General features: G+C 38.2%; 2 protein-coding genes across 3 annotated transcripts; both read left to right on the forward strand.

The window, feature by feature from the left end:
* Positions 1-695: 695 nt before the first annotated feature.
* Positions 696-11,512, forward strand: chrnb4 (cholinergic receptor, nicotinic, beta 4 (neuronal)). 2 transcript variants are annotated; one of them, XM_080885375.1, is made up of 6 exons: positions 696-1,004; positions 4,942-5,087; positions 5,978-6,022; positions 6,249-6,358; positions 6,832-7,885; positions 10,034-11,512. In XM_080885375.1, exons 1-6 carry the CDS (start codon positions 956-958, stop codon positions 10,196-10,198), a joined length of 1,569 nt encoding a protein of 522 aa, XP_080741501.1. In that variant the 5' UTR covers positions 696-955; the 3' UTR covers positions 10,199-11,512. The 2 variants fall into 2 exon arrangements, with proteins under 2 accessions (XP_080741501.1, XP_080741502.1); XM_080885376.1 differs by lacking the exon at positions 5,978-6,022.
* Positions 11,513-11,909: 397 nt separating this feature from the next.
* On the forward strand, positions 11,910-20,190 carry chrna3 (cholinergic receptor, nicotinic, alpha 3). Its single transcript, XM_080884784.1, has 6 exons — positions 11,910-12,196; positions 12,634-12,773; positions 14,660-14,704; positions 17,718-17,827; positions 18,148-19,348; positions 19,461-20,190. Exons 1-6 carry the CDS (start codon positions 12,136-12,138, stop codon positions 19,587-19,589), a joined length of 1,686 nt encoding a protein of 561 aa, XP_080740910.1. The 5' UTR covers positions 11,910-12,135; the 3' UTR covers positions 19,590-20,190.
* Positions 20,191-21,647: the final 1,457 nt, after the last annotated feature.

The raw sequence follows: 21,647 nt of genomic DNA on the forward strand, positions 1-21,647 counted from the left end.
ATCCTCGGAGGGTCCTTGGGGCTGTTCTTCATGCCTGATACAGTTCCTTTGCTGGTCATTATAATGAGGCTTTAAGCAGCTCGGTGACTGTAAATCTGCTACGCTAAGATTGCATTGCTTCAGATCTGACTGGACCTCACCTCGGTAAATCTCACATACAGAACCGGAGAATAATTTACTGCTCTTCCGCACAGTCGCCAGTGCAGCGCGAAGTCAGCAAATGATCCCAAGACACCGACACTGTCAAATTATGTCGCGGGTCTGGAAGAGTATTAAGTCCAAAATATCAACATCTGTACTTGGATGCTTGAGAAAATATTACTGAGACTGGTGCTTGATTAGTGCTGTTAGTCACATAGGTGTGAATGCTGAAATCAGCCTATTTCCCCCTCATGCTGCTGTCTGTGGAAAAGCTTTAATCTTTAAAAGATGAAAAAAAGGTTTCTTTGAGAATGTTTTTCCTGTAGTTCGCGGAGATACTGACTATCATGGAGCCTAATTAGGGCACAGGTGAAACAGAGATTAAATAAATACATTTGGGTCGTTATGCTGACATTACTGGTTCAATATAACTGCCCTCTAATTACCTATTATCTGAAATCGCTCCAGAGTTGGTGTAAACTTGAACTAACTGATCACAGATCGGTTACAGGCAGCGGCACAGGACAGATCTGGATGAGTTGCAAGTGAGAGCAGCAGCGCACTAGAGCAGGTTGCTCCTTTTTGGCGGAGGGCAAAGTCCTGGTTGCCGATGTGGTCCCAAATGGGGGCTTCAGTGGATTTCAAAGCTGGATTGTTACGAAAGAACTTCACTATGTGACAGGAGACACCGCGCTGTGATGATAAAGTGACTAAATCTCACGCTTGTAGAATCCGGCATGTCCGAAAGCTTTGCTACGGAACAGCGCAGCTTTGAGTCTTCATCACTGACGACGGACCAGATGGTACCGTAAACATGAGTCGCGCACTCTCGATCCTCGCTTATCTTCTGCCTTTGATTCACTGTAAGTGTGTTTCCCCTTTCATTTAAGTAGCAATTTAAAATATTTCTAACATTTGGTACTGTGTGTGCGTCACCGCCAAATGTATCTCCATGTTGAGGAAACTACAAAAGAATGTATGCTTTTATTGTCCAAAAGTAGAATTTTCAATGCATAAGCTCGTTTAGGCTATTTTCAACTCACCTTTTAATTATTTTTTTAAAAACCAATATTTCTGTAGAAGACATAGATAGCTAAGCTTTTTAAATGTAGCTGAAATATGATATGAATCTATCTATCTATCTATCTATCTATCTATCTATCTATCTATCTATCTATCTATCTATCTATCTATCTATCTATCTATCTATCTATCTATCTATCTATCTATCTATCTATCTATCTATCTATCTATCTATCTATCTATCTATCTATCTATCTATCTATCGGTTTTAAAATATCTGGTTTCGGGTCACAACCAGTACCATCCATGTTTTAAAAAAAACAAACAAAAAAACCCCAAAACAAAATAAAACAAAACAACATTTATAACATCAGACAATTTAGGAAACAATTAGTTAGCGAACATTTTTGGTTCACACTTTATGTTACAGGATTTGGCGCCATATTATTGCATTTATGAGATAATTCTTCAAGTGTGTCCAAGAAATAAAATGCCCCCCCCCCTTTTTTTTTTTTTCCATTTATATCATATTAGTATATTATGTCATATCTAATAGTATATAAACCGCAGCTATCTTTGGCTCTCCGTTTTGTTGTTGCTGTAGTTTTTAAACTGATTAGATCAAGGTTCCAACTCCATTACAATGTAAAATAATGGGTTTTAAAGGTGTGCTGCACCAAATGACCTTTATCAACTCCAAAACAGCTTACAAATTTGTTTAACATGCCTGACCTCATTTTCAATCAGTGTAGCGTCAACACTATTAATTTCCCATATTAAACCTGCATGCACATATACACTTTAGATGCTATTCACAGCAGCTGCCTACAGTTGGTCTGGCTCAAGCAGTCTTTAGGTCTGAGGAAGAGGGAACTTGTTTGAGTCTGGCTTCCAAGAACTTTGAACGACATACCATCTGCTCAGTGGTGGTATGGAAGTCCTGCTGTGGTGAATAGGATCTTGGTGAGTGTCTGATAAAGGCACAGTCATGGCATTATTTACTGACCTGTGGGGGATAGACTGATATTACGCCACACCTCGCAAAGCTGCAGGAGTCTGTGAGTTGATGATGACACACACAGCTGGATACTGTTTCTAAAACCGCACACCATCATCACATGTAGCTGCAAGAAAAAGTCTGAAATTATCAGGATTGCTGAACTGGCTACACATAAAGTGCCTAAACTAATAAACCATGTACCCTTGTGCTCTCAGTATCTTTATTAAACACATCATGTAACAACAGCAAGAGACTTTCTGAATTTTCAGGACAAAAGTCAATTAATTTATACTTAATTCTTAGAATAATATTGCATAAGAAAAGTGTAAAAGTGGGCTTATTTATTAGTAATTTTTTACGAGACATATACCTAAATCTTTTCTACAGGTCTATCTGTTTATTTGCAATTTAGGTTAACAAAAATGACCCTAATTAGATGTTCCTATACCTGTTTATGAGACTTTTGAGAGGAATTTTGGACAATATGTCACTACAGTGCTGTTTAGTGCAGCTGTGTTTCTAGGATGTTTTAACAGCCCTTGTTAGGTCAGCCCTCAGCATCTCAGTTGGATTAAGGTCGGGTCAGGGCTTTGATTTTACAATTCCAAAAATATGGATTTTTTCCCCCATCATTCTGTTTTAGGCTCATTGTCTTGTTGCATTACCCACACTGAGTTTCAGGTCATGAACTGCTGCCCTGACATTCACCTAAAAATGTTGAACTGGAACAGGATAACAAAGAAATCCCAAATCATGAAGTGTTCCACCATGATGTGGTGCACATTTTTTCCTCCAAAGAAAATTTAAACTTTGTCTCATTGCTCTCATTGGCGACGTTGTGTCAGTTAAATTTCCAGATAAGTGTCTGCCATCTTGTTAAGAGGTGTAAAGTTTTAAAACTGTTTTTTTATTATTTTAAGACTAGTGTGGCAGTCTTTCATTCGAGATTTTATTGATTTTTTTGCTGCTACTGTTTTTTCACATTTGGTGTGATCTTTGCTCCTTAGGATCTCCTAAGGAGAATACCATTTGTAGAGCATTTATCTAACTGTCAATAACTGAATGCTCAGGTCTTTAGAACAGCTTTTGTAGCCTTTCCAGCTTTGTGTATCCCTATAATGCGTCTTCTAAAGTGCTGTGAAAAACCGAACTCCCAATAAGCCTTAGAAGAAGTAATCAGCACAGAAGTGCAAATACTTTTTCTAGCCCTGAATGTTAATGATTAGTCAGTGTGTTCGATGAATTACCAGCCATTGAAAGCTATCAGTTTAGGCAGATATATTTTTGTGGCTTTTATTAATATCTGACTACATTTTATGAAAAATCAATGCAAAGATTTACTATTTGAACCTTGAATTTTGCCCTTGTAGTTAGTGATAAAAGTAACAAGTTTTCTTCAATGAGCACATTAGTACAAGTCTTGCTTTACTAGAGCATTCGCCACACATAAGTCAAGTCAGCAACTCCAAACCTTGTGGGGACATCAATAACCAGCTGCAAGTAAAGGAAATAGACGAGGTAGTATTACACGTATCTGCTCTGCTTCAGAAGAGAACTGACCATCTGTTTTAATCAGCCTTGCCTTCACACTTTACTTAGACATTATTTATCAGGAATAGGAGAGAAGGCTGAGTTCATGTGTTGGAATTCATAGTTTATTTTTACTTAAAATACAGATTTGTGGTTTGCTTTAAGCAAAGCTGTTACAAAAGCACAGTTATTAACATGTTGTGAAAATATCTGCCCTTCTACAAAATGTAATTACCTTTTTGGGAAATGACTTTTTGGGACTTTGTGACATTTTTATGTAATTTCCAGTAACACACAACCTTCCTAGTTTACATATTTGGGTGTTAATAATTGTGCTTTTGCTTCATGTTTGCTTAAAGCAAACCCACAGATGTGTAATTCTACCTTCCTTAAAAACTAAACAAGCAGTGTGACTGAAGCAATCCTCATTTATCTCGCTTAGAATTTCAGAGATTAAGCAAGTACTTAAATCATGTTAATCCAACCCCCCCCCCCCCCCCCCCCCCAAAAAAAAAAACAACAACAAAAAAACAAAACAACAAAACAAAACAGGAGTATGGTTAGATGAGTATTCTCTTTTACCAAAATTTAGTGTTAAAGCTGGAAGGTATCTAACAGTATATATAGTAAGTGTGTTCATGCCAGGGTGGTAGATTGTGTATTGTGGCACCATCAGTTCAAGCATTTTTACTAAAAACACAAAACCAATCACATCCCTAATCTTCAACTTCCCATTAAATAGTGTAGCTTTCATGTATGAGGTTTTATAGAAACCTAACAAACTTAATAATACAAGCTTTTAACACAGTTTTAAAAGAAATCTTTCGATTTACACTTTTTAAAAAAAAAAAGTTTTGTTTCTAAATACTGTACACTGAAAGTACAACAATAATAGAGAAAAATGAATCTCTCTTTTCACCTAAAATGCCCATTTCCTACTACCTTGTTTAATGTGGTCTTGATTTTTTTCTGTTGTATTTAAATAAGGTATTTTGTCTTTAACTGATTTGTGTATTACACTGTATATTGTAGATTATTTATAATGTAATATATCTATATAAAATATATGTATTTAAAAAATGTGATCTCATTCATTCCTCTTTATTATTGATCTAAAGCTGTTAAAGATTGTTTTCCAATCTCTGTTTGAGATTATAGTCTCTCCATTTTATTGGGATTAAGTTGTCTGGACAGAGGTGAGGTGGATGTGTGTACATAAATGTTGAAGAAAAGTGTGATGTCACCAGGTAGCAGCAGCGCTGACTCCGAAGAGCGGCTCATGAACTGGCTGCTGGGAAAAGATCGCTACAATCCCCTCATTCGCCCAGCTGTCAACAGAACCGAGAGAGTCACAGTAAAGCTGCAAGTGTCTCTGGCTCAGCTCATCAGTGTGGTAAGTGTGTACTCTTGCCCATTGTTAAGAAGTATGTATACTTATTTACATTTCTATGTATATTTCTATGTTTTTTTGTTAGAGACTTTGTGATGGTGACACAACAGGATATAAAGAGAAATTAAGTGTGAAAGATGGCGGGTAATAGAAAGCACACAGCAAGAGACAAAAAAAAAGAGCTTCGAGGAAGTAGTTAATTAAAGAGCAAGCTCTGCTGAAGAGCCATAGCTCTAAATGGATGGATGAAGCTGAGGATAGATCTGGTCAGCCGTGATCTCTGCCTCTGTCATGTCCAGATTGAAACTTCAGCACATTGGATTAAAAGGGGCCATAAAACTGTTTTGGCCACAGTGATAGAGGCTCTTCTCTGAATTACAGTGGAGGGTCCTCCCAGCTGCAGACTAAAGTAGCAAGGCTCGTTCACAGCTTCTGTTTATGAGTTTGCATTGTACCCCTTGGGGTAATTACCATTTGGTGTCACTTTATTGGAAGTGTATGTCACGGCAGTTTGATGACAGTGCAATCAAAAACATGTTAACAAGCAATCTGAGATGAAAGGAGTGTTCTTGTGCAGTGCAGTTCTTTTTTTAAAGGTTACTTTTAACCAGAGTAAACATGACAGTAAACAGGAAGGTCCAACCATGACTCAAATCAGTATAGGACTTATTTTTATTTTTTAAATAAAATTGCAGAAGCATATAATTTCCAGTTTTTGTTTAAACATTAATATACCCCAATAGGTCTTCAGCTCTTCATGTTTTAATTAACTAGAACAAAAATATAAAAAGAGTAAATGTCAGACACGAGTTCCTACTTCTCTAGGGCCAGTGTCTGGGTCTTAAACTTGTATTACCAATATAGGTAATTTCCCCCTAATATTTCATTTTCAGAATGAAAGGGAACAGATCATGACCACAAATGTTTGGCTCACTCAGGTAGGTGTGATGAAGCATTTTGTTTTGTACTGAGTGAGAATGTGTGTTAAATGTCCTTCATCTTGAACTTGAATCGTATCCGTATCCATTCTTCCTCTCTCTATGTGGAACAAACCGCTTCTGTAATTGTGCCCCAAACATAATTTACAGATAATGTAGCATGTAATTATAAATGAACTGCTATTGGGAAAGTGCACTGAATGGTTGGGTCCCTCTGTCTCTCCAGCACTGGGTGGACTACAGGTTGTCATGGGATCCTGCACAGTATGAAGGTATTGTCAAACTGCGCATTCCCTCCAGACATGTGTGGCTTCCGGATATTGTCCTGTACAACAAGTAAGCTCGGCTGACTTCTCAGTTTGTATTTTGAAGAGAGTTTCTGTCTGCACATTGCTGGTGTTAAATAAAAAAGATATTATTAATTTGTAAAATATTTGTAAATATCCTCTGATGCCCTTATCAAACATTTTGGATGGAACTGTAACAGCGTTATTGTAAAATGAATAAATAAAATGAAAAAAAGTGAAAAGTCAGTCATATCATAGAGTAAGTTATATTTCATGTTTTCACCCTCCTGGTTTCTGTCCTCTATCAATATATTTACCAGCTGTCTGCATTAATGAATGTCTATGCATTTGCTTTAGTGATTAACTGAATCTTTAACAATTATCTTCTTATTAAAAATAATTAATGCCACTATTACACATTATTAAAAATAGCTTTACCGTAAATTTCTATAATTTTGATAATGATAGCTTTAAAGGCCAATTTATATGCTGTTTTATTTCTATTTCCTCTCTTTCTCATAGTGCTGACGGAACCTATGAGGTAACGGTGTTCACTAATGTCATCGTCCTTTTCAACGGCAGCATCGAATGGCTTCCTCCGGCTATCTATAAAAGCGCCTGTAAAATCGAAGTCAAACATTTTCCCTTTGACCAGCAGAACTGCACTCTCAAGTTCAGATCTTGGACATATGACCATACAGAGATTGACCTGATCTTAAAGTCTGAGATGGCTAGTATGGATGATTTTACTCCCAGTGGAGAGTGGGATATCTTAGCTCTGCCAGGGAGACGGACTGTCAACCCTCTGGATCCCACTTATGTGGATCTGACATATGACTTTATCATTAAGAGGAAGCCTCTTTTTTACACCATAAACCTCATCATTCCATGTGTTTTGATCACCTCTTTGGCCATTCTAGTCTTCTACTTGCCTTCAGACTGTGGCGAGAAGATGACCCTGTGCATTTCTGTACTTCTGGCCCTCACCGTGTTCCTGCTTTTAATCTCAAAGATTGTTCCTCCAACATCATTAGATGTTCCCCTGATTGGCAAGTACCTGATGTTCACCATGGTCCTGGTGACCTTCTCCATCATCACCAGTGTGTGCGTGCTCAACGTGCACCACCGCTCTCCTAGCACCCATACCATGCCTTCTTGGGTCAAGCTGATATTTCTTGAGAAATTGCCTGCTTTACTCTTCATGAGGCGCCCTCATAACAAATCTGCACGCCAAAGATTGCGTCAGCATCGATGCTTAAGAGCTAAAAGAACCATTTTGGGCTTGGGATATCCAGTTGCATCCAAGGCAGATATCACCATGTCAGCTTCTGCGCTGCTGTCTTCAGACTCTGCCTTCTCTACACCAGGACACAAAAATATAACTCCTCCAGCAGGATACAGTCACTCCTATAGGAAGGGAGACCAGCGCTCTACTGATTTCCTTCCCACTAGTTTCACATCCACCCAGGACTTCCAACACAGGGACAACTCAGACTGGGCTGCTGATATCCAGGAGGCAGTGAATGGGGTGTGCTTTGTGGCTGAACACATGATGGGAGATGATGATGATCAGAGTGTATGTATACTTTTTGTAGCACATATTTCACCTGGCTATTATTTCATATTCTATATAGTGACTGTAGCTATTTTAATATTTGTTACTATAGCAGTACGTATACAGTATAACTCGTTTGGGTTTTGAGTGTGTATTGTGCAGTCCCCTGTGAGCCTTAAAATATTAAGCATAAGCATGCTTAGTACTTGCCAGTTCTACAGCTGTCTTACCATTTATATAAAAAGATATTTTCCTTGTACAATTAAGAGTCATGATAGTGTAATTAAAAAGGATCAACAAGGCTCTAACACAAAAGATCAAGTTCAATGTCTCAGCTTAACTCAGGTGAAGCCTAGCAGACGTCTGCTGTCAGTTACTGTATGTATTGGCAATCCAACTGTTACTCAAAGGCCTCCCCCATTAGAATGCAAACTTTATAAACTTAACCTGATGAATTATTAAAAAAAATACAGAAAATACTTTGTCATGGACTCATAACTTAGCCAGCGACAGAGACCAATTATTTTGGGTCCAGACTGTAAGCATAGTTTTTGCTCTAAACTTGTGCATTTGGGATCTTATTAGATTTTTCTTTAAAATCCCCAGAGTTTAACATTTGGGCTGGACCCAGAAGGCAATTAGCTTAGCTTACCATGTGTGGCAGCAGAAGTAAACAACTTGGGCCCTAAAGTTTAAATATCTACCTGCAAAGAAATTTACTAATAAGGTGCAGTTTTTAAGTTTACTCTGGTTGCATATGTTAATATCATAAAAGAGACAATCGGTTATAAGCTGTGTGCTGTAAAGATGTCATGAGCAACAACAGTGCAACACAGTGACAAGGCAACCTGTGGAGAAACTTGACAGATGTGGGTGCTCAACGGAATGTGATGTTTTTAACTGAGTTGAGTTTTTGTTTCGAGTCTGCTAATATTTCAGCATTTAATAACCAGCTGAGCGTCTTTGTTGTCGGCATCTAGAAGAGCTTTATATTGTCCTTTTTTCAAAACATTCTTAATCAAGAGAGTAAAAAGGTGAAAAAACATGCACCATAAATCATAATGCAGGCGTAGACCTCACAAATCCAATTGCTGACTAACTAAGCTAACCTATCTAGATATTGATCTGTTCACAGAATGGGTTTATAATGCTAACAAAAAGAGTGATATAAAGGTGACATTTCTGACAGTCCACATATGCGTGTTACTTTTGAAACAAATGACACAGAATTTACATGCAGATAAATATAACTTTATAAGTTTAGTTTATACTAATCTGTGTATGTGAAGTGGATGCTTAGATTTCATGTGATAGAAAGACTCATGCATTTGTTATTCTCTTTATTGGAATAATATGATGGTCCTGATGGGCCTCTGTTGTGGGAATAGCATCACCATCAATCTGTCTACAGTGCCATTATTGCTATCACCAGTTTTGCCTAGGGAAATAACGTTAGTTCAACCACATTTATTATGAAGTTAATTGCAGTCTACCTCCACTTCATTCATTAGGTGAGGTAAACAGAATATGGAACTATTTTAGTTGTTGTTGTTATATATAATATATCAGGTGTCAGATGCCAGCACGTAGCCTGGTCACAATAAACTGGGTCACAGCCATTTGTACTCAAATTATAACATTTTCCTCACACTCCAGGGCGCTTGAGGTGTAGGAGGGAAAACTACTAACCCTAAGTAGTGGCTGTAACTCACCAAACTGAAGGCAGATTTTGATTTTATCATTCACTTTCTCCCTTCAAATCAATAGATACCAGCAAATCAATAACAGATCAATAGGGAGGAAACCAGGAATGAGAAATAGCTCGTTTCAAGAACCACTACAGACAGCACTGATGATGAGGTGAAAGGGTCAATAGATATTCCAATGTACAGAATGCAGCACTATGGAGACCGATCCTTTAAGGGTTTTGCCTTGTTCCATGAAATGCATGAAGAAACGTTTTATAGAATATTATGTGTTCCCATTAAAACTAACAAGCATTTGCTTTTTTATTTATTGTCTTCATTTGGTTTCTATATTTCAACACGTTCTAACAGTATTAATTAATCTTACTGCTCTGCAATATTATACTTTGAAAAAAATATCAGCATGAAGAACCATGTACATTGACTAACTGAAATTATTTTATTGATTTCTGTGTTTTTGCAGGTTATAGAGGACTGGAAGTATGTGGCCATGGTAGTGGATCGTCTGTTTCTGTGGATCTTTGTGATAGTGTGTGTGGTGGGAACCCTGGGCCTGTTTCTCCAGCCTCTTTTCCAGAGTCAGATTGTTGCCAACCATGTGCCCAGTTCGGACATTCCTCGCATTTGATCCTCATACAGAAAGACTGAGCTACTTCAGGGTTTTCATAAGAAACTGTGCTATTAGGACAATATTATGTATGAGGGTATAGAGGCTTGTAAAAGTTTTGATGTCTTTTTAGTTTTTGCTTAGCACTGTGCTGGCAGGTAACAGAATCACTGATACAATGTCGTCTGTGCCAAATCGTACCCAGAGGGTTTGATAAAGTACTTGTAAACATGTAAGGTATGGTACAAAATAAATAAAAGCCACTTATTATCATATAGTATTTAAAACAATATGCCCTAAAACAGTAAATCACCCAATATGTTAAGGAATAGTTACATTTGCATATGTTAAAATGCAGCATCATTCACTGAGGCTGCTGTTTCTTCAAAGGATGGGTGTAGCTTTCACTGCACTGAAGTATGCTGAACTGTTGCAGTAATATACATAATGTGATAAATATACTGTATGACTGCTCTCAGATGTAGTGTGACCTGTCATCTGTGTTACTGTGTCACTGAAATACAATGAAGAGCTGTGTGCTCTTTTAGTTTGATTAAATGCATGAAATTGCCTATAAAGTCTTAAAGATGTCAGGGTTTTGCCAATGTGCTTATTTAATCTGTACTGCTGGTGATAAAGATCAGAGCCAATGTGTTCATTTAGGGTGAGCCAGTTAGGATGGTTTATCATATAGATAAAACAGTTGTTCACTCTCAGTGCAAAAAAAAAAGCAAGACAACGCAAAAAATACTGACACAACAAAACTTTTAGAGCTGGTCTTTATTGCGGTGTTTTAAGGTTGAGTACTTTCCATAGCCATTTCATATCACTGACATGTAACTGTTAGTAACTATTTCTCCTAAATTTATATATATATCAAGGGTCTAAATAAACAAAACAAAAAAAAAAAAGAAAAGAAAAAAAGAGATACTCTAGAATTTGTTTGTTTCATGCTGCAGTAATATGAAGGCTCATTTGTGCATTGACACTAAAAGCACCAAATCTTTGATAAGTGCTCATTTTTTACAGATGGGCAATTGTAAGCACACACATAAATGGAATAAAACAAAGCAGACAAACGCAACCTACACTAACACACAAATGAAACGACACAATGCTTACAGCTCACTAAACAGTGCTGAGTGTGCTCATTAAAGGTTCTGCAGACTTTGGGTATTTTGTGAGCCATGCATGTAAATCAAGAGATAGCAATAAACATCTGTGTTTATGGATCGACTGGCTTTATTTTAATCTTAGTTTACAGTTTTTCCAAATTGTTAACTGTTTTTTTCATGCGCCTGTTAACTTCCATTTATTATTGAAGCAGGATGTTGCAATTCCACGGCACATATCCATAAAAAATATTTCTTCTGGTTCAGACCAAAAGGAGTTTTGTTTTCAACAATCATTCCCAAGCCTTATGTCAGCAGTTTTTTGTCATTAGGATACATATGCAAATATATTTAGCAGAGTATTTATTTTAATGCTTGTGTCTCCCAAGAGGATTTAATACACTGCAGTCCACTCATGGAATAAATAAATACACATATTTCCAGAGAGATAATTTCAGTTTTATCTGTTATATAGCTGTTTGGGGTGATGTGACTGTGTGTCAGATATGAAGGACAATGGCTGTTAAGTCTTGGGAAGCTGACCATCCAATGGTGTGACTGGAGGTGAAAGATTTGCACCACTCAACATTTTACCCCCGTTTACCCGATTAAGTCGCCATATTCTGCATATTTTGTATTATTATTTTTGCAGTGCATGGCTCCTGACTGTGACTGGTTGTATGCCTCAGTGTGGCTCTGCCTCCCTCACTCGCTCGCTCCCTCTGCTCGCTCGTTCTGTCGGGTGATGCGGACGAGCTCTTATTCCTCCACTTTCCTCCTGTGTGCTCCGTGGATCGTTGCTGCAGCTGACCCTGGAATTATCTGGCATTTGTCAATTTGAACAGGATGAAAACCAGGTTTCACTTCTTATCTGGTCCCTGTGCTTTCTTTCTGTGTCTTCTGTCAGGTGAGTAAGAAGCTGGTAGCATGAAATCTACTTGTTGCTTTAGGGAAATGTAAAAAAAAAAAAAAAAAAAGCAATAGATCTAATTATTTTTGAAGGCTACGTCTATTGGGTTATGTAAAATTTAATGCAGTGCATCAAGGAATCATGCATGTGTTCAAATCCTTAATCTTATACAATCAGGATAACAGTAATATGTTGATGTAGTTGCTGTTCTCTGTAAGAGACATACTGTGTTAAGAATGATGCCAAATCACTCAAGTTAGAAAGAAAAGAACTTGAAATTAAAAAATGACAAAAAAGGTTGTGAAACTGTCAAATTTAGAGTTCTACTTTGGGTGGTAAATGGTAAAGCAGAAAAAAAATAGATCACAGTTAAACTGTATAATCATTTAAATATGCAGTGAGATTCCCATGGCTGACATTGTGCTCCTGTCCAGGAGGCACATGTTCAGATGCAGAGCATAAGCTCTTCTCTGGGATATTTTCCAACTACAACCAGTATATACGGCCGGTGGAAAATGTATCTGATCCAGTCATTGTGCAGTTTGAGGTGTCCATGTCACAGCTGGTCAAAGTGGTAAGTAGCAAGAAAATGTTTTTCCTCAGTGTCGGAGCTGATGCCCGGAGTGTTTGTGATTTATGGGGCAGCTATTTCACCTCTATAAAACAAATATCACTCTGCTTAATAAACATGACCTTAGATTACTCTTGCCTATAAAGAGTAGAAATTGTAGAAGATCTGTGTGTATACAAGGCTTAAAACTTGTGTTTTTACATCTCAAAGATATAGTTTGTGTGCTGCTTTGCAGACTTTTACTGAAACAAAATTTAGGGGAAGGTGGTAATTTAGACACCGTATCATAAGCTTGAGATACCCTCTCACGTTACACAGTAGCTCCTGGGACCTAGATGAAAGGGCGGACAATTGGGCTGTTTTTCTGGCCAAGACAAGATGGGAAATGTCAGCTGTCTGAGTACCTCTCAGGTACCCCCTATCACTCAGTCACTGCCACTTCAGATGGGCACTCCTAGATTTCTCTGCTAGAGTTTGTTGACTGCAGACTGCCATTCCAGACAGACGACTGTGTCACTTGACGCAGACAGGTTGAGCGCAGGTGGTGTTAATAAGCATAGCAAAGGACTGTTTGGCAAGCAATACAGCTTCATTCACACAATAAATTGTTTGGAAATACAGAATGTACTATTTATTTGCTTTTTTAAGGAATATGTTTTTTTAGTGTTTGCCTCTTTTTTCTTTTATTGTTACCCTTATTGCACCATTGCTCTCTTTTAACCCTTTATGTCAAACAATACTTTGGTGCTATAATGGTCTAACAGAAAGAAAATGCCGGTCAAAAACAGGTAACAGTATTTCACTGTGTATAAACTAGTAACCATCAGGTGACACCTTATGCATCTTCTTTTGCCTCTGTGCAAACAAGGTGTTTTTATTTTTTCAAAGGATCTAAATAAATATTAAAGATCTGTCTGATCAGACAATGATGATATGGAGAGAGAGATATTTTGTTACATGATCCTTAACTCATTTAAAGTAGCAAGCCAAGCTAGAGTGCTGATGGATGACTGTTATTCCCTCTGCACACCTGGTGCTCCAAACTCAGAAGCATTTGGTTCACCTTCAACAACTCCAACATGGCTATATGAGCTAATTTAGAGCATCAATACCTTATGGGCTGGGCAAACTAACATTATCTCACAATCAGGGATCAAACCACATGATCACTTGGTAATGGCAATGTGCATTTTGGTCTCAGAGGCTGTTCTGCTAAAGATAGTAGATGTAGTATATGATCTACAGCCAACATTCAGTTCTGCATCCTTGTTAAAACAAAATCTGCAAATATTAATTTAATCATCTGATTTTGACTACAAAAAATTATTTTGCGTCTTTTAGGATTTTGAGTGATTTAATTATGAACCACAGAGTGTGTGTCTTATCTATCCAAGTGACATGAAATAACTGTTCTCCCAAAGATATTCAGAAGAGGTTAAACTAAAGCCTTCTGTCAACCATTGAATCTAAGAGCTATTCTGGATACAAGATGGTCACATGAATGGTTAATGTTTGCGCTCAGTCATGAGATTGGTTCATTCACGGTCTAAGTCACACAGAAATCTGACCCTCAGTTGTTTTGTCTCCCATCTTTAGTCCCTCTGTTCCAGCTGTATCACTGAATTGCTAGTAAAAAAAAAAAAAGTTAAAGGCTGCGACCTACAAGCCCCAGCTGTCATGTGTATTATGCTCCAGGCATGCAGGACTCAGGTGCAGATCTCTGAAACCTTTTGCGCTGATGCTACAGAAGCACAGACAAAAATCTCAGCAGTGAATTGGATGATTGCCTGTGACAGTTATTATTACTGTTTTAACTTTATTAATAACATGTACTTAGTTTTCTTTGCTTCAGTGTCCTCATTATCTATTATCTTCTACCCTCTTCTCAGGATGAAGTCAATCAGATCATGGAGACCAATTTGTGGCTGAGACATGTAAGTTTATTGTTCAAGACTGTGCAAACAGACCTTGAGCAAGGACACCAAGTCTAGATCCAACCTTCTGTCATGCGTGATTCTTTGGAGCTAGACTGACAGGTTGAATTATTCATAGGAGGAAGCTTTTTAAACACATTGATCCGTGTGATCATATTTTCTTTCAAAAAAAATCAAATAAACTGAATGCACTTACATTTCATAACCAATTTGCATTTTAATGCAATGACAGTAGTTAAGAAATCTAGAATATCCGAATATGGAATATTCATCCATTATGGGTTCGTACAGTTAAAGTGAATCTGGAAGAGAAAGTTCAGTGATTATCCGCTATTTTTCTTTTTTTGCAATGCTGCATAGTGCAATGAACTAGTAATGAGTCAGATGAGGTAGGGCGGGTCTCCTGTTCCAATTTTACATGTACTGAGCAAGCACACATCTGTGACAGAGCCAGTCTTCTACTAAATGTTGAGCTTTAATTGTTCTTAGGAGTTCAGGGCTGGAGCATTGCTTCTCTTATGTTACAGTTTTTCTCAGTCGCTTTGGTGCATTTCTCACAACAGAATTGAACTCTCCACCACTACTAAGGCACTTCTCAAAACAATTAGTGCAAACTGCAAAACATGGTGGATAACTTGCAAAAGTGAGTCACTCCATCAAAAAGAAAAGTCAGGTGTCCAAAATAAGTTGTCAATGCATCAACAACAAATCCCTTGAGCAAAACAGATAATACATTCATCAAAAGCAAGTACTTATATCAATCAAAGTGTCAGGGCTGTCACAATTACAAGTCATTACACCAGCACCTTTGGTCACAAAATCAAATGGTTTGAACATGTTCTCATTGTGACGGATTTCTTTGTAGGTGCTTCCCAATGACATGTCAAGTCTGGACAGCATGCATGGCATGTTGAAAACCATAAATTGTAAAGGAAAATCAAGACACTCCATATGCACTCTTGATAATATTTAATTGAAACTGTTCACAGCATTGTGCAAACTGGGGAAATACAGTAAATCAAACATTTTACAGCAAACATAAACTCACTTAGACAGTAAACCTCACTCCAGTGGTTATGAAACAAAAAAACAAAACTGAAAAACAGACACTGCTGCATATCAATCATTGATATCTAGACGCTCCCGTCTGTCTGCCCACATATTTGCATCAACATCACAGCGAATGTCAGCTCTATCGATGCATCGGGGAAAGTATCTTCTGGAGTGTCAACTCCACTCTCTGCAGGACTCTGCTGTGATGTCATCACAAGCTGCATCCATAGCTGCTAGCAGGGTCATTTGGGTATGTGGATGCCTGTCATATACCTTCCACCTCCAGAAAGAGAAAAACTCCTCAATTGGATTTAGGAATGGAGTGTAAGGAGGAAGAAACTCCATAAGTATCCTGTCGTGTGCTGCAAACCACTGCCCGACTACAGCAGAGTGATGGAAGCTAACATTATCCCAAACCACTACATACATTGTCCGATTGTCACCAGGATCATCCCTTTCATTTTGTGGGATTAGGTCCCTATAAAGAGCGTCCAGAAAAGCCAACCGGTGTTGTGTATTGTATGCACCAATACGAGGAATATGGGTGTGAACGCCATTTTCTGAGATTGCTGCACACATTGAAATATTTCCTCCTCGTTGGCCTGGGACATCAATGGTGGCTATTTCTCCAATGTGATTTCGTTCACGCCTTTTGCAAGATTGAATCCCGCTTCGTCAAGATATACAAACGTGTGCAGGGGTTTCATGGAAACTCCTTAAAAATAGGGTTTTCAAAATGGGTGTACAAAGTGTTTGACAAGATGTTCAACAATTTTGAGTGCACTGACACAAGCAATGAAATGAAGACTATTAGTTGTGAGGACAATGACTATTCAGCCGGTACAAGTATGAATAATTGTGACATTCATGATAAAAGAAAGGAGATAGTGATGAATAGGAAGTCAAACGTGACCATTCTTTAGATATTTGTACTCACTCAACTGCTTCATGTCCAAAGGCATTTGCCTTTGGACGCAGTGAACGTGAAACCGCCACAGGGTTGTGCCAAAACGACTACATGTTGTGGTGGTTGAACTAACTGTTGTGCAATGTTTAATTCTGTTGTGAGAAATGCACCAAAGCGACTGAGAAAAACTGTAATCTCATCTGTTGTTTTTAGCATATCTCTGGGAAATACTCATCAGGGGCGAGACACATTTCTCCTGCTCTCCATCCCATCTTGCAATACACTCTGGATACATGCTGTTTTTGTAATTAAGTCAAATTTTTTCCAGCTCTCTGGGGTTGCTTTGATGTACTGGTTTCATGAGCCTCATGAGGATCACTGGTCGTCCTGATGAGCAGTGTTCAAAAGATCCATAAAACACGCTATAAAGTGTGATTCAAGTCACACGTGTACTATATATCCTTGTGTTTATGTGCTACCTTTGGAGATAGTGACATTATTTCTTTATTTTATGTGGAGCATTTTACAAGCAAATGCATATAAAAACGGACAAGAGATAATTACCAGGAGGAAGCATTTTCGGACTCATTATATTAACTTTTTTTAACTTTTCAGCACGCACCTCCATGGCTAACACTGTGGTTTTTCACTATAGTTTATCACAAAGATAGGCTATAATACTTATTATGATACATGCTGGCTTACTGACATTTCCATTCATGCCAAAATCCTACTGTGACACAACTATAGACTAGTTCTTTTGATATACCGCCAACTGTTGCTTTGTATTAGTTGTTTCTTTAACATACCGATGTTTTTGTAACTAATATGTTCTAGCGATTAAATATGTTTAAAAACATTTTTGAATGAACAGGGTGGAAGGTAATTATTGAACTGTCACATTCTGTTTCAAGCTTTAATCTAACCAAACAGATCTCCAGAAAACTGATTTAAAACCCCTTTACACATGCATCAAATTGACTCTGAAACTCATACCTGTTAATTCTCAGACTTTTTTTTATGTAAAAGAAATTTTTCTGCTTTGTTTCTCAGATCTGGAATGACTATAAACTTAAATGGAACCCAAAAGATTTCGGAGGCGTCGAGTTTATCCGAGTGCCGTCCAACAGGATTTGGAAGCCAGACATTGTGCTGTACAACAAGTGAGCATAATAACAAAAACCTGGCACAGAGTCTTCATTGATTGTTTATTGCTGCAAAGGATGTCTGTACAGTAACAAAATGTTATCGATCTACATTGTTCATTCAGCATGGGTCATTTCTTCTTTTGAAGATTCTTAGGGAAGCTATACATAACATCACATGGTGCATTTACTGAAACCCCAGGGCATCTTTTTAATTGATATTTTCATAACTCAATAGTTGCTTATATCTATCTGGTTAGTATTCAGTGGCTCAGTTGTTTTTTACTGTCCTTCCTTTCAATGTTCCATTCTCACTCTTCTTTTGTCTTTTTCTACAGCGCAGTTGGAGATTTCCAGGTTGATGACAAAACAAAGGCCCTGCTTCGCTACAATGGCGATGTCACCTGGATCCCTCCAGCTATCTTCAAGAGCTCCTGCAAGATTGATGTCACATATTTCCCATTTGATTACCAAAACTGCACAATGAAATTTGGTTCATGGACCTATGACAAAGCCAAGATCGACTTGGTGCTGATTGGCTCAACTATTAACCTCAAGGACTTCTGGGAGACAGGCGAGTGGATGATCATTGATGCACCTGGTTACAAACATGATATTAAGTACAACTGCTGCGAGGAGATCTACACTGATATCACATACTCTTTGTACATCCGTCGTCTCCCTCTTTTCTATACAATCAATATGATCATCCCATGCCTCCTCATCTCCTTCCTCACAGTGCTCGTCTTCTACTTGCCCTCTGACTGTGGTGAGAAAGTAACACTGTGCATCTCTGTCCTGCTGTCTTTGACCGTCTTCCTCCTCGTCATCACAGAGACCATCCCTTCCACCTCACTAGTGATACCCTTGATTGGCGAGTACCTCCTCTTCACCATGATTTTTGTCACTCTCTCTATTGTCATTACTGTTTTTGTGTTGAACGTCCACTACCGCACCCCGAAGACACATACAATGCCCTGCTGGGTAAAGCGTGTGTTTCTTGAACTGCTGCCCAGGGTGATGTTCATGACCAGGCCAGAGAGAGATCCTGAGAAGGTGACTGTGGCTGGCAGTGTTCAGACGATGCATTCGAAATCCTGCACCATTCATTCATTAGGTACTCTACAAAAGCAGCACAAACCTCAGGCCCTTGCCAACAGCTTGGTGTCAAGTTTAACAAACCGGCAAAGACTTTTTAATAACACAGAGCTTTCCAATCTCAATAACTTGGGTGGAGACTCGATCAAATGTCCTAGCTCTGGGTTCTTGTGCTGTGAGGGCCGCTGCAACTGCTGCTGGCAGAAGAGAACTGGCAAGTTGCCTGCAGATTCTGGAGGAGGGAGTGGAGGACTGAGCAGCCTAGGACCATTGAGTGGAGGCAGTGCTGTGGGTGTTGGAGTGGGGAGTCAATGCTCCAGCTCAGAGTCTTTGGATGGAGGAATAATGCCTCTTCTGTGTCTTTCTCCTGAGGTCAGGGAAGCTATTGAGAGTGTCAAATACATAGCAGAAAATATGAGACTACAGAATGAAGCAAAGGAGGTGAGTACTCAAAAAAGCAAGGCTAAAACCATTTAATGTCATACAGCTTTCAAATAAAGAATTACAATATTGCTGTAACATTGAACATGTTTTTGTCTTGATCCTCTCATAGGTTCAAGATGACTGGAAATATGTTGCCATGGTTATCGACAGGATCTTCCTATGGGTTTTTGTGCTCGTGTGCATCCTAGGAACAGCTGGCCTTTTCCTCCAGCCTCTATTACTTGGGGAAGATATTTGATTCAGTTTGACAAAACTAATACTAATACTGCAGACTGCTGAATTCCGAGCATATGTTTCACAGATGCTTAGAAAAAGTTTCAAAGCCAAGTCGAAATCATGACAAATGTTGATGGTATTTCAATAGAAGTGTTTCGTTTTCTTCATAGATTCATAAATCCTAAGGACATGGCTGCATTTAGGGTGATTTTAACTGAAAATGTTTAAGTGTCTTTAAAAATGCTAAATGTTTCCCAAAGCCAAAGCCAACACAGACTCAGATACTCTGATCATTCAACAGGTAAGCTTCACTAGAAGTGAAGACTGGGGCACATTATTACATGAAAATGACATAACCTTTCTATAGCTGTGATATTTTGTTTTGATTGGCTGTTTTACTTAATAGTCTCACTAAAGTGATGTATAATATCATGTGTGACAGACTTCTGTGGTTGTGTATCCTTCTGTATTTATCTTCTGTATGTAGTTAAGCTCTGCTAATGTTTGTGACTATTATAAAACCAGCTACAAGAAGTCAAGACAAGCCAAATGGCTTTATGACTTGTGGAATGCTTCAGTCTCAGAATGAGACTTGAATGGGATGCAGCACTTCATAAGGTACTGTCTACAGAACTGTTTTGCAATCGACCTGTGATTTTTGTTTGGATTGATAAATAGTGAGTAATTATACCTGAAATATGTCTATATAGATAGACATATTTCAGGTACTTGCTTTGAGCTTTTTAACAATAAAAATCAACTTTAAACAAACCTTTTTTTTTTTACTTCATACAAAGGTTAGTACAGTAGAGTGGGAGGGGAAAAAATCAAATTCACCACTGCGGCAGTATACTTGGAATAATTGTCATCAATATTGGGTAAAACCATTTGCAGGGTATCACATATAAGATGGTCTTCTTAGCGTGATGGTCCAGGGTCACCTGGCACAAGACGATAGTGGGAGTTGAGCCACCTGAGAAGAGATCTCAAAACTTCCCTGTAGGTAGCCGACAGTTGGTGTTGTAAGCCACCCCCTGTGTTGTGGGCCTCTTTCACTGCTCTTTCAGACCATCTGTCTTCTCTGTACAAAAATTTGAACATTGGCTGGGTTTGAAGTGCACCGGGATGACGTGCTCGGGAAAAACAAAACAAAACAAAACAAAACACCTCCTCAGTTTCTCCGACAAAGCTGCTATATAAGGGATGACAATATTGTTCTGTTTGTCATTCTGTTTCTCCCTAGTTGGTGTCCGACATTCTTTCCTGTGTATCTTTGCTGATTTAATGAAAGCCCAGTCAGGATAACTACATGTTTTAAGATAAGGGGCAGGTGCCACTGGGATTTAAATGCCTGGGACTCTCCACCATTTAAAGAAAGATTGTAGGCTAATTCTTACTTCTTTCTTAAAGTAAGTATATCGAATCAGGCCACAGACAATTCTAAGTTGCTTCCAGATATCACATCGAACTGTCAAACATTATAAAATTTAATGGAGATGTTCAGGTTTGAAAATCAAGCAGTGCAGTCTGTGTTTAAAGACTGCCACCCTGTGGTAAATCTTTGTTACTACAAATTACTTCCTGTTCGTTTTATAAAGGGATATATATTTGTTCTGATTGTTGCTATAAAATATCTTTATTTGATCACACATCTGAAGTCACTACAAACAGCTGCTGCTTACCTTTAAAATGGTTGCTATTCAGAAAGTGTAAAACCTATGAAAATGTCATTTATGAATTGTGAGGATACTGGAACCATATGACCACACCATACACACACACATACAAACACACAACTTTAGGTTGCATTTGTAGGAAATAAGTGGCATTGACAAACATTTACATGCAATTAAAAGCAAAGAGAAATATTCTTTGAGTTTATTCTCTATTTATCTACCTCTGAATTATTGTCTGTAAATCCAGAGGTAAAGATTTGGTCAAAGTTAGTTTGGTCAGCTGGATCAGAATCTTTCTTTAGTCAGTGTCAACCAGTGCACTCTTCAGAAAAGCTAACGTGTGTGTCTCTGTGTGTGGTTGCTTTTTAGTTTGCTTAATTTGTGGATTAAATTTTTATGGAGAT

Source organism: Rhamphochromis sp. 'chilingali' (assembly GCF_963969265.1).
Source record: "Rhamphochromis sp. 'chilingali' genome assembly, chromosome: 6".
NCBI classification, from domain to species: Eukaryota; Metazoa; Chordata; class Actinopteri; order Cichliformes; family Cichlidae; genus Rhamphochromis; species Rhamphochromis sp. 'chilingali'.

Bases quoted from the DNA above. Each gene is read 5' to 3' on its own strand.
- chrna3 (XM_080884784.1), top strand. From the start codon at position 12,136: ATGAAAACCAGGTTTCACTTCTTATCTGGTCCCTGTGCTTTCTTTCTG. The intron at 17,828-18,147 runs GTGAGCATAATA...CTTTTTCTACAG, and splicing joins GACATTGTGCTGTACAACAA to CGCAGTTGGAGATTTCCAGG. The intron at 19,349-19,460 runs GTGAGTACTCAA...ATCCTCTCATAG, and splicing joins TACAGAATGAAGCAAAGGAG to GTTCAAGATGACTGGAAATA.
- chrnb4 (XM_080885375.1), top strand. From the start codon at position 956: ATGAGTCGCGCACTCTCGATCCTCGCTTATCTTCTGCCTTTGATTCAC. The intron at 5,088-5,977 runs GTAAGTGTGTAC...TTTCATTTTCAG, and splicing joins TGGCTCAGCTCATCAGTGTG to AATGAAAGGGAACAGATCAT. The intron at 7,886-10,033 runs GTATGTATACTT...GTGTTTTTGCAG, and splicing joins GAGATGATGATGATCAGAGT to GTTATAGAGGACTGGAAGTA.